General features: G+C 40.4%; 3 protein-coding genes across 6 annotated transcripts in view; 1 reads left to right on the top strand and 2 right to left on the bottom strand.

Annotated features, from left to right (window-relative positions):
* LOC123517608 (TLC domain-containing protein 3A-like) overlaps positions 1-4,292 on the bottom strand; it is a 31,314-nt gene extending 27,022 nt beyond the window's left edge. The window contains exon 1 of one of the 4 annotated variants that reach the window (XM_045277905.1): positions 4,190-4,292. The gene's annotated coding sequence lies outside the window, so the exon portion shown is untranslated. Of the gene's footprint in view, positions 1-1,508; positions 1,791-4,189 lie in introns of those variants that run through there. The other 3 variants (XM_045277925.1, XM_045277882.1, XM_045277916.1) reach the window with 3 other exon arrangements.
* LOC123516994 (zinc finger protein 2-like) lies at positions 1,572-3,040 on the top strand. The gene is made up of 2 exons (XM_045276801.1): positions 1,572-1,766; positions 2,369-3,040. Exons 1-2 carry the CDS (start codon positions 1,572-1,574, stop codon positions 3,038-3,040), a joined length of 867 nt encoding a protein of 288 aa, XP_045132736.1.
* A 1,058-nt stretch (positions 4,293-5,350) lies between the features above and the next one.
* Positions 5,351-10,817, bottom strand: LOC123517594. Its single transcript, XM_045277858.1, has 5 exons — positions 10,687-10,817; positions 8,587-8,893; positions 7,810-8,160; positions 6,769-6,943; positions 5,351-6,526 (listed from the first exon to the last, which is right to left on the bottom strand). The coding sequence occupies exons 3-5, from the start codon at positions 7,902-7,904 to the stop codon at positions 5,765-5,767; spliced, it is 1,032 nt and encodes a 343-aa protein (XP_045133793.1). The 5' UTR covers positions 7,905-8,160; positions 8,587-8,893; positions 10,687-10,817; the 3' UTR covers positions 5,351-5,764.
* Between the last annotated feature and the right edge of the window lie 1,837 nt (positions 10,818-12,654).

The raw sequence follows: 12,654 nt of genomic DNA, 5'->3' as shown, positions 1-12,654 counted from the left end.
AACATACTAGTTTGTGTAATTGACATACTTTTATCTATCATGTTATGAAGAACTACACATTCATAACAATAAATGACAAACACAAAATAAAGACTTCATTTCAGTTATTGAACAAATATATACATACATATCAATATCCTTCTGGAGATTAATATCATCAATCTCCTGAAGACATCTTACACTATTTCATCAATAGTGTTTAGGGGATGGGGTGCAGAGCTACCACCTACCTACAAAGGAAAAGGAGGCATGATCATGTTACTTGTTACACACTTTTGTTGGTATATTTGCCAAAGCATTACATACATTTGTGTCTTACAGCATTGCAATACAACAGTGGGTTCTGAAAAGTATATACCTTACTGTGACTTTTTCAAAGTTTAGTTAATTAGATTGTTGGGATTATTTTCTCTTCTGAAACTTTATTTTGCAAATAACTGAATCACCAATAATATATATATATATATATATATATATATATATATATATATATATATATATATATATATATATATATATTACATTCAAGTGGTTCTTTCACTTTTGAGTTGGTTTTTAAGTTATCTTACATATGGTTCGGTTAGATAAGGTTGAGGTATGGCTCGTTTAGGTTAGGTTACTATATTAATTTTGTTTGGTTGAGTTACATTTGCATGGTTATTTTGCCTTGTGTTTAAAGTTAGATTTTGCTAAACTAGTTTTGTTTGGTCAGGTGGCAGTGCATGAAACTGGGTGAAGAGCGCATATTTACTAAGAATAAAAATTTGAATATTACGTACCAGTTTTGTTGCGCGGTTTCCGTTATTGATTTTGAGCTGATAGTAAACCAGTACTCTCATTGTTGGAGTAGAAGTTTAGTTTTTATGTGATTTTCTGCCACACATCGTGCTTCTTGTTAACTGGTATTATTATATAATTTCCGGTGAGTACACATTCGTCACAATACGCAGTCGCTAAGTTGAGAGATTCTTGTTCTCCCCAGTTTGCCTTTCTTGAATGCTTGTAAGGTTGGGATTCCATTCTTGTTGGCTTCTTGTTGCTGTGCATTCTAGCTACAGAAAAGGAATTTCGCAAGCAATAGGACGCACAATATTTGTTTACAGGTTCTTCAACGGGACCATGTTTATGTACTTTTTTTTTTCAAAACGACTTTTATTTTATTTTTTTTTTTTTGTCTGACTCCCCAAAAAGTCTGTATATGAAATTTAAATCATCATAACAACGGAAAATAATACGAAGACTATTTCATCCCATAAATTTAATGTCGACAATTTGCGTCCATGCGTTCTAAAAGGCTGAAGGCAATGACAACGCCGTCGGCGAAGTCATAAGAGTAAAAGTCATAAATTTTGTGGGACCTGACGATCATAGTAGTGACGACGTCATGAGCTATGACGGATTGTAGAATGCCGCCCCGGTTGTCATCAGAATAGCAGCACCACGGTCACTCATCGACCCGCGGCGCAGCGGTAAACGCTGCACCGTACACAATAACAGTTACTACTGACCTGCTGTTGGAAGTAACCGTTGCGACTGTTACCCGCGAGCCAGTACGTAACATATCGACCACCATGAATGCCACGGAGAACGGGCGACCTTGTTTCAATGCCTTCGACTTCGCCTCTCACCTGCAAGGAGGCTTTGGCAAACACCTGGGACGACATTCTCGTGCCCCCTGCCTCCATAGCTGCCTGTCAACCGACGCTGCACGTCGGGAAAACTGTGCTGCCACCCAGGAAATGGATCATCCCGTCTTGGAACTCTTGGTGAAGTAGGTAAGTATACGTACGAACTAGACTCAGCGACCACAAGATGAAATACGAAAAGATAAATAATTAAGAGCTCGTGTTGCCAACAAAGGCGTGCCGGTTACGTTATGATTATCTGTGTATAGTCAATTGAATCAACCTAATAAATGTTCACATATATCAAAATTATTTCTTTCTTATATGGTTGCCAAAGTGAAGAAAAGATCAAACTGATAATTTATAAATCACACACACACACACACACACGTGGAACAGTTTGAATCAAGAAGTGGTGTCAGCAACGAGTGTGCATAGTTTTAAAGAAAAATTGGATAAGTGTAGATATGGAGACGGGGCCACACGAGCATAAAGCCCTGCAAAACTACAACTAGGTAAATACACACACACACACACACACACACACACACAGAGAGTTATGCCAATGAAAGCGGGATTGGTGAAGTGGTCACCTTACATCATACCGACTAATCTTTCCAATCACCTTTAACATGACTTCCATTTTTTCTACTGATTTTTTTTTTTTTTTTTTCAGCTTCATTATGTCCACTATTCTTCTATTTCAGTCTTTCTGGCACCAACTACTCCTTCGGGCTTCCTAGAGGACTCCTGCAGGGCTGGTGGGTGTGGTACGTGCTGTGGTGGAGGCTGTAAGGCTGAGCAGCAATATGAATACCCAGCAGCAGCAGCAGCAGCAGTGTGTCTCTGGGGTAACGGTCTGGTGTGATGGCAATGCTTACGTAGTGACAGACAGTTTTGGCCAAACAGAACAGAGCAAGTTTGAGTGCCAGCAGTGTACTAGGAGTTTCAAATCCAAAAACGGATTAAAGATCCACCTTCAGACTCACACAAATGTTCGAAATTACGAGTGTCTAGAATGTGGAAAGAGATTTGCCCAAAAGTCTCATCTCACCGCCCACGCCTTTACGCATAATGGTGTTAAAAATTATGAATGTCCAGAATGTTTCAGGAAATTTGCCAAAAGATCTAACCTCACTAAACACACACGCACTCACACTGGCACAAAGAACTACCCATGTCTGCAGTGTGGCAAGAGATTTACTGATAAATCCAACCTCAACACACACACCTTAATCCACAGTGGTGTTAGGAATTACGAATGTGAGGAGTGTGGTAAAAGATTCACAACCAATGCTTATCTCACTAAGCACGCCTTCAGACACTCCGGCTTGAGGGAGTTCAAGTGTGACGTTTGCGAGAAGTGTTTCAAGACAAAAGAAGACATTGCTAGGCACGTCAGGATACACTTATGAGATTGTGTTGAGCACACGAAAGTCTCGGGCCCGTATTCCAGAACGCTTTGCTCTCTCATCATCACTGTTTTCCAAACGGCTCTAGTTGAAGATACTCGTGCTTTAAAAGACATTCTTTTATGGTTCTGCTGATGGGCTTGCAAGTTTTCTGGATAATCTTATCATAAGCACCTCCTAACGAAGCAGTAAAACACTGACATTTAGTGTTGTAGTAGTTTATGCCCAACACATTTTTTTGTGGTTTTATTTGGCGGCCTGCCTTAGTGTGCCCTGCACAGGGTCTCGAAGTTTGGTAGGTACCTCCCAAAAACTAAGTCCACAGTGACGAAGCTAGTTGCCCAGCTCGCGAGCAAGGACTTATGCGTGTGTTTAAGTGTTGGTGAGCATGCGGCCACTGTGATGTAGTACAACGTAACGTTGGGGGTCCTTGGAGAGATCTAGGAAGCCGCAGCTCCTCCTGTTAGAAGACATTTAGATTAGGGTAAAAATTATAGGGGGTGTCTGGGAGGCTCAGCCCTCCCCAGTTGTTCTGTATAGGGGGATCTGTGGGGGCGCAGCCCCCCTTGCTAGAAGACTTAGGTTTGGGTAAGGACACTAAGAGAGGGTCAGGAGGGACGCAGCCTCCCCTGCTAGAAGACATTTAGGTTAGGGTAAAGACCTTACGGGGAGTTTGGGGGCGCAACCCCCAATCTAGTTTACACTAAGGGAGGTCCGTAGACATTTTTGGGGGCCGAATTTTGATAAATTTCTCTCCCCGGTAAAAATGCAGTTTTAACCAATATACCCTATCTACTTTTCTTTATGTCTAACAAGCTTGGGCACGTCCTGGGAAAACGGGGTTTTAGGCTGTGGAAGGATCCTAAGCTGAAATTAAGGTAAATCTTAGAAATCGTCCTGAAGGTAGTATTCATTTCCAATAGGGTAAACTGGGGTTAGAAATGCTTGTAGAAGTGTGACCTAGACCATGAAAATGTGTATAGTTACATGTGGTGTATTGGTTGATACTGCAATAATATCCTCTCCCCCCTCCCAAAGCCCCTGATTTTGCACGTGCACCCCGAAGCTTTCTGAGAGGGAAGGAGGTTATTCAAAACTACTTAAGGATGTCCTATTGTTAAGATTTACGGAACACTGGACACCAAGACTCACCACATTGTCACTTCGGTCATTGCACTGTATATTGGATGGGGACGAAGAAACAACACCAATAAACACCCGTAGAGGTTACTTCCTCTTCTTTCCTTTGCGTCTCACCAACTGAACTAACTGCCTCGCTCCCTCCCTACGACCATCCCCACACCCTCCTATCTCTCACTCCCTCGCCCCTACTCTACCCAGCGTCCTCAAATAAGCTAGTTCTATCGTTAGTTAATCAATTGCAGTATGTCAGTAGCTCTGAACGTGGTAGCTTTTGTGTCTATGATTTTGTATGTTATTATTACATCGTTCATTTCGTCTTTCGAAGCTCACAGATGGTTAATACAGAACTACAATACCATTCATTACATTAAGTCTTTTTCAGTCATTTACCGTCTTTTTGTATAAGTTCCTAAGTGACTGTATTATCTATCTGACAACTGAATTTATTCCAGTTATCATTTTCAACTGTTTCAATGCTAGTTTCTTTTCTACCTCCTTTTGTAGATTTATTGCTATTTCTATGTTCTGTGTCCATTTATCTACTAAATGACTCTCTCTTTGTCTTCTTTATTAATCTATCATTTATTTGTCTTCAAACAAGGTAGTTCATCCTTTCTTCCTTTCCAAACCTCCTCACTTTACTACCAGTACTTCGTAAGCAAGCTGGTTACATTGTTTTTGTTTTCCTTTCATTTGAACCTCAACTCAGTCATTAATCAAAAGTTATATGAAGTATAAATAGTAGTAGTAGTAGTAGTAGTATAATATAATGATAATAATAATGTTGGTTATCTTCTCTTAAACACACTCGTAGCGTTCATATTTAATTCTATTTATTTCACGTTCACATTGATCACTTACCAAATGAAAACATAGCAACCTAAAATACGTATACAGGGCCGTTTCTAGCTATAGGCGGACAAGGCGATTGCCTAGGGCCCCCAAGCCACCAGGGGGCCCCCTGGGTAGCTTGGAAAATTTAAATTTCCTAAGTCACCCAGGGGCTCCGAACAAAAACTGAAATCTAGGGCCCCCCTAAACATCATCTTGCCTAGGGCCCCCACAAAGCTAGAAACGGCCCTGTACGTATATTAATATTTATCGTATTTCGAGTGATGTAATAGTAAGAGATTAAGCAACCATACAAAGGAGATAAGATAAAGATAAAAATGTCTTCCACCAAAATATATTTTCATCAAATAAAGGCTAATGTGCTACAAAAATTTCGCTGTTGCTATAAAGAGTACAAGTCTTTGCAAAAAGGCACAAAGGTTTAATGCCAGACAAGAATATACATTACTTTGATATAAGATTAATCTCAACAATATTATCAAGACAAAAATATTCCTTTCCTTATAAAGAAAATAAAATGGAAAACAAATAGATATATGTAATTCTGTAATTCCAAGTGTTGAAGATAAAAAATAAAAATGTATGTTCCTTATTAAAAAAATCTTTGTATTATTCAAGTTTTACCAAAAAGCATAATCCTTTCCTTAAAAAAATAATAAAATAAAAATAATACATAAACATTTTCAAGAGTTACCGTTTCCATGATGGGTATGAAACGCAAGAATCATCCTTTTACGGCTCCCCTAAGGTTTCCAGAGCCCCATTTAGCTCAAGTAAGTCAGCCAGGAAGCCTTTGTCTTGCAGAAGGTTGGCCAGCGTAATGAGGGTTGAGCGGACGTCACCTCTTGCTCTCCCTACTCCGTTTTCCACCGCCAATACCGCTTCCTCTACCTCCTCATCTATCTCTTCCTTCTCTTCGTTCTGGAGGAAATAGGCCAAAGATTTCTTCACGTGTTTCATCTCACCGTTGACTTTGCGGAAGAAGGAGATGGCGGTGGATGATGGTGACGATGACGGTTTAATGACGAAGTAGAAACCAGCGTTAAACTTCCCTGCAGCATCACGGCCTAACAGAGTCTTGAACGTATAGGCCAAGTTACGCCTTTCGGTCACATCCACACCGGAGAGATAAGGGCGAGAGACGTGCACAAGACTCCTCGTCCACTTACTCTTTCCACCTCTTCTCTCCTCCACCTCCCAGATGACGTAGGAGGAAGAATTAGAAGGGAAATGATAGGTATAGATTCTTTGGACATCTGCGCGGGCTGTGGCGGTTTCAACAGGGCCGGAGTGAGGCGCCAACCCGTCCTCCATGACCGTTACTGGACAAGGCACATGGTAACCAGGATCCAAGAGAATGACACCCGCGCGCCCTTCCACGCGGATACGCACGCATAGCAACACGTGTTCTTTGAAGGAGGCGGAAGGACTTGGCTCTTCCATGGATACGATGTCTGCTACCTCCTCCTCCGTCACCTCCTCCTCGCATGACACCTGTGAATGGAAGGGGAAAGGAGTGTGAACATTGATGGATGATTGGTGGATGAGGGGATATGTGAAAAGGAAGAATTGAAGGAGGACAAGGACAAAAGCGAAGAAAAAGAAAAGAAACAAAATGGAAAAAAAAAAAGAGAGAGAGAGAGAATTTACAAACAGGACAAAAAACTCCTTCAACACACAACTTAATAACAAATTCCATTAATAAATAAACAAAATAAATAAATACAATATCCTACCTGATAGATTGAATCCTTGAAGCCGGGGTAGTGACCTTCAAGGTCAGCGAGGCGGGAAGCAAGGTCGGCCGCCAGACCCACACAAGTATACCGTCCTGACACGAGTGGCGGGTCATAGTAGCGGTAGAAGTCTTGCAAGCTGGAGAACTCTGAGGCCTTGTACTCTTCTGCAAACCTGATGGAGACGAAGGAGGGGGAGTAAGTTAAGGAGTTCATATATTTTGTAGCTGAGAGAGAGAGAGAGAGAGAGAGAGAGAGAGAGAATAACCAAGTAAATTAAAATTTTTATCATTGTACACCAGGCAGAATCCCCCATAACAGGAGGGTAGCCATGACAAGACATCACGCCTTGTTACAGTAATACAAGGATAAAACATATACAGAGGAGGGGAGGTTAATTAGGAGCCCCCTCTCTCCGTCCCTTCCAGCCGTGGCGCCGCGCAGGGAGTACGGTGGCTGGACCTCCCTCCAGGTGGAGGGAGCGCTGTCCCCCTTACCACAACACGGAGGGCAGACACAAAAGAGCGGTATCAATAGTGTATCAAGGTATTGTATTGTTGGGTTTAATCTTATTGTCAGGTATTGTATTGTTGTTTTTAATTTAATTGTCAGGTATCAACAATATATCAAGATACTATACTATTTAATTTTATTGCCAATGAGAGTAAAAATTAAGAAATGAATAATAATTCAAATATGCTTAACTCTATAATGGGAAAAATGAATGCAGGAAATTATGTTTTTTTATATAGTACAAATAAATCAATATGATAAAATAATAAGTTAAAATCTTGTCACGCATTTCATTATCACTAATAAACAGCTCAGATATATATATATATATATATATATATATATATATATATATATATATATATATATATATATATATATTCATACGTATATATATATATATATATATATATATATATATATATATACACACACATACACACACACACACACACACATACACATACACACACACACACACACACACACACACACACACACCAAAGATAACAGCACGCCATCACTCACATGAGAAAGTTGGACACGGAGTCGTAGGGCTGCAGGGCCAGGGCGCGGCGGAGGCGAGTGGACACCCGGCTTACAAACCTTCGGTAATCCTGCATGGTGGGGAAAACCAAGGAGGGACGCCCACACCCCCACTCAGGCAAGGGCAGCGGGCGTTCCAGGGGCCACTCGTCCTCTCCCCAGGCGCTGTCATCATCACTGTCACTGTCATCATCACTTTCATCATTTTCACCACCAGTAGGGAGTCTCAGGCTGGCTTCACTGGTGGTGTTGGTGGTGGTGAGGGGTCGAGGTGCCTGACTGTGGTATCCAGAAGAGGAGCACCACGTGACAGAAGCCTCCTCCACACTCTCCCTGTAATAATGGTGGACACGAAGGTAGTTTAGAAACAGAAGGATGCGGAGGAAGAAGTTTTGTGTTAAGTGCATCGCGTGTTTGAAAAGCAGAGGTTTGGTTTGGTGTTTGATTTATTTATTCATTTTTTTTTTTTCGCTATTTTAAAAATGGTTTGAAAAAAAGTACGTACTTCAGTTTAGTTATTTTTAAGCTAAAGCTTGTTCATTTATGAATAATAATAAATAAAAAGTGCGAGTATTCTCATTTTATGTATAGTTTACTGCTAGCCTACGTAGTTATTTCCTAAAATTCGTTTTGAAAGGTAAACATACTGATAATTCGAGTAAAGTTTTGTAACAAGCACCTAAGTTTTAATTTCCATATTCTATTTATTTATCTTTTTGTTTTTGAAGTAAGTGTATAGCGTAAGTAGTAAGTACTCACCCCAAGTCGCTGCAGGAGTCCACAGCAGGGCAGGCATGAGGGGCGGCAGACCAGTAAGTAGACACCGGCGGCCACCTCTCCACAACTCTATCCTGCGTGTACTCCTTGTCGAGTCAACTGGGCCAGGTGTTCCCGAGCCTCAGCAGGGTATCAGGCTGTGGGGCGTCCTCCTCCACCTCCATCACGGGCGGCAGCAGGTGGATCATAGCCGAGGAGGGGGGCGCAGCCATGGTGCTCGCGCCGCCACCTCCTCGGCGCCCTCCATCCCCCCCGCCACTTTTACTTTTCCATGGTGAATATTCACTCTCTGGAATAGAAAATGTTGATTTGGGTCAGTGTTTAGTTTGAATTTCGTCTATCTCTTTCTTCCTCCTGATTATTTCATCGTTGCTATTATATTTCCGAGACGAAAATTCACTCAGTGGAATCAGAAATAAGGGATAATGAAATATCCTACTCATTTCCAGACACTGTTGATTTTATTGGCTTTTTTTATATTGTTATTTTTTTATGCAGTCTTGTTCTCAATGAAAAGATAAGTAGTGAAATAAATCAACTAAGTTAATGTTAATCTAAACTAACCCTAATCTTGCCTAACCCGCAGGTGACAACGCCAATGTCCATGTTTATCAAAGGTTATACAATCAGTGCTTCTTTTCATAATTTCAATGTTCTTCACTAACCTTGAACTCATTTTACTTTTCGGAGGCGAACATCTAGCAATCAGTCACTGTTCATCCAGACCTCTTATCATATCAGCGTCTCTCTCTCTCTCTCTCTCTCTCTCTCTCTCTCTATTTTCTCCAACCCTGAGCTCATTTTACACACTCACAGGCTTGCTATCTTTCAATGACGTATCAATTTAACAAGAATGTTCCGTCACGAGGCCACGAAATATCTAATGCCCTTGTATCATATTGGTATGCTGTGTAGTGTGTGGTGTGCTGGCGGGGAGAACTGGAAACGACTGGTATGATCTGCCGTGACTTGTTTAGCGACTCAGCCTGCAGTAAAACGCTTCTATTCTAAACTCTCGTCGATAATCTTTGCAGTCTGACCTGTATTGATTTGTCGGTAATCGTTCAGAAACTACAGGAAAAAAAAAAAAACATCGTATTGTGAAGTTTTCATTGTTACTTATTTTGACTCTCTCTCTCTCTCTCTCTCTCTCTCTCTCTCTCTCTCTCTCTCTCTCTCTCTGTGTGTGTGTGTGTTTTCATTCCTTCATATCCCTTTGTTCTCTCTCTCTCTCTCTCTCTCTCTCTCTCTCTCTCTCTCTCTCTCTCTCTCCGCACGTGCTTCCGTTTTGAGTCACCACTAAGCTCCGCCCCTTTCCGGAAATACCATATTTGCGTCAGAACCTGCGGTCATCTTCCGGGGGCGTGACGTCAGAGAGCGTGACGTCACCAAACAGAACGTCAACATAGGTCGGGTTCAGCCCAATACTAAACGTGAACTGAACGAACAATGAGAACAAAAGTGAAAATAGTGAAAATGACATGACGAGCCATTATCAGGAATTTCAGATCAAGCTTATAACTTAATAACAATAGAAATAAGCTGATTAATTATACAGTTGTAACGCGAATAAAACATGGAACGAACAGAACAGCATACATTGAAATACTGATTTTACCTTTCAAATTCAAAGGCAACTAACAAAACAGGTACTTCATCTACCTAACGAAAAAAAGTAATATTTGTCAGAACACACACACACACACACACACACACACACACACACACACTAAAACATACATAAAACAAAATACCCATCCCAACATGTCACATTATAACTATGTCAAAGCAAAAGGGGAAAAATTAAAATAAACAACAACAAAAGTTGAATGTCTATGGCTAATACACTGTCATTTAAATATATACATGAAAATAACAATACATAAATAAATAACATCCCTGCCTACAACATAACGAAATAAAAAAAATTAAATAAGATAAAAGTTTGATCCTAATACTACATCTGACTCACAGAATTACCAACCTACGCAAATACACCAGAACAGGACCGTAATACATCAGTAAAAATGCAAACTTATAAAATACAATAAGAATTAGTTTTTTTTGTCAGCTTGTACTTACCCATGAGAGCCTCTTCTCACTTACTCTTCTGAACTAACGTGCGTCACTCTCTGCTCCTCTATTTATGTGGTTAGGGATAGTTACCAGTTAGTGTCCAGCAGCGTCCTTGAGAGGTGTTGCCACAAGTTGGTCACTTCATATTGCGCAATCTAGTGCTGTCTGACTCTCTCTCTCTCTCTCTCTCTCTCTCTCCTGATGCTTTGTCTATTTTTTGCTGTCTTCCTGTGTTCTTACTCCTTTCACTCCCATATTCCGTTGTCTTCTCACATTCTTGTTCATCTGTTTATCTGTTATCTCTATATCAAAGTTTGCCTCCAGTTTTTCTTTGTCTATTCATCTATGTATGTATGTAGGTTATGTATGTGTATATCGATCAACGTTACTCTAAAACAAGTAGTGGTAGTACTACTACTAGTAGTAATAGTAGTAGTAGTAGCACCGCCGAAGCAATTCAGTAGTAGTAGTAGTGGTAGTAGGAAATACTGACTTCCTATCTAACTTATTTACGTCATTTGATTTCCGCGTCTTCTTGTTAATAATATTAAGTAACTACACGCGTTCTTCATTATTATTCTCCTCCTCTATCACAACGTACACGTCATCGTTTTGTAATGAATATGGGTTACGAGTTAACACAAATGACGTAGTAAGGCGGATAGTGAATGTATAATGTGTCTTGGGTTTACAACTGTTACTGATGATGTCAGGGCAATGACACCAACAACAACAAAGACTATAACATGAACAACAACAGCAACAAAAAACGATAACATCAACAAAAACAGTAACACTATCAACAACGATAACATCATTTTCAACAAAAACAACAAAAACGATAACATCATCAACAACAACAACCACTCTCACCACTACATCACCTGCATCACCATCACGACCACTACCACAACAACAACAACAACAACAACCACCACCACTACTACTACTACTACTACTACCACAACCACAACAACAACAACAACCACTATCACCACGTACTACACCTGCACCACCATCACAACCACTACAGCAACAACAATCAATATCACCACTACATCACCTACACCACCATCACGACCACTACCACAACAACCACTCTCACCATTACATCACCTACACCACCATCACGACCACAACAACAACAACAACAACATCAACAGCACTTACCCAACCAGCCATCACGAGAGAGCACAGGTGGGTCGTGAGATAAGGTTGCCTCTTGACCCTCGTTCGATCCCCTTTTTAGTGACTTAGATAAGGATTGGAATAAATAACAAAACTAAAGATCTGTACACGTAATTAAAAGTCACACGATACGGACAAGGATATGAGAAATATATTTAAGTGTTGAAGTATTAATAGCAGAGAGAGAGAGAGAGAGAGAGAGAGAGAGAGAGAGAGAGAGAGAGAGAGAGAGAGAGAGAGATGGTGGGGAATTTTCTATTTGGTATTGCTAGCCACGTAGTTGATAGCTACGCATCCATATACATCTCTCTCTCTCTCTCTCTCTCTCTCCACACGTGTCCCAATCATATAATTATCTCACATTTCCTTTTTATTTATCCTTAACGTTTTCTCTCTCTCTCTCTCTCTCCACCCAACAGGAGTAGGACGCAAATAAAACAAACAAAGACAAACACACTCCTTTATTTACACCTTCCTTTCGTTACATATTTACAGAAACAAACAATTGAACAAGAATCGAAGCAGGAAACAAGATAAAAAAAATAATAAATCGATTGAAAAATAGCGAAGACAAAAATTCATCTACGATTTCATAAAAATATTTGGAATTTTCAACAGCTGTACACACACACACACACACACACATTTTTCTTCCTCCCTTCTCCAATTCCCTTCCTACTTCTTTTCCTTCATTTCCCTTGTTCCTTTCTCCATATATGGAAATGACACTTAAAAATGCACTTCCTGTCTAATTATTAGTGCACAGTTGATCAAACGAGAGAGAGA

This window comes from Portunus trituberculatus, chromosome 6, assembly GCF_017591435.1.
Source record: "Portunus trituberculatus isolate SZX2019 chromosome 6, ASM1759143v1, whole genome shotgun sequence".
Lineage (NCBI taxonomy): Eukaryota > Metazoa > Arthropoda > Malacostraca > Decapoda > Portunidae > Portunus > Portunus trituberculatus.
This window is presented reverse-complemented; position numbering and strand designations above follow the sequence as displayed.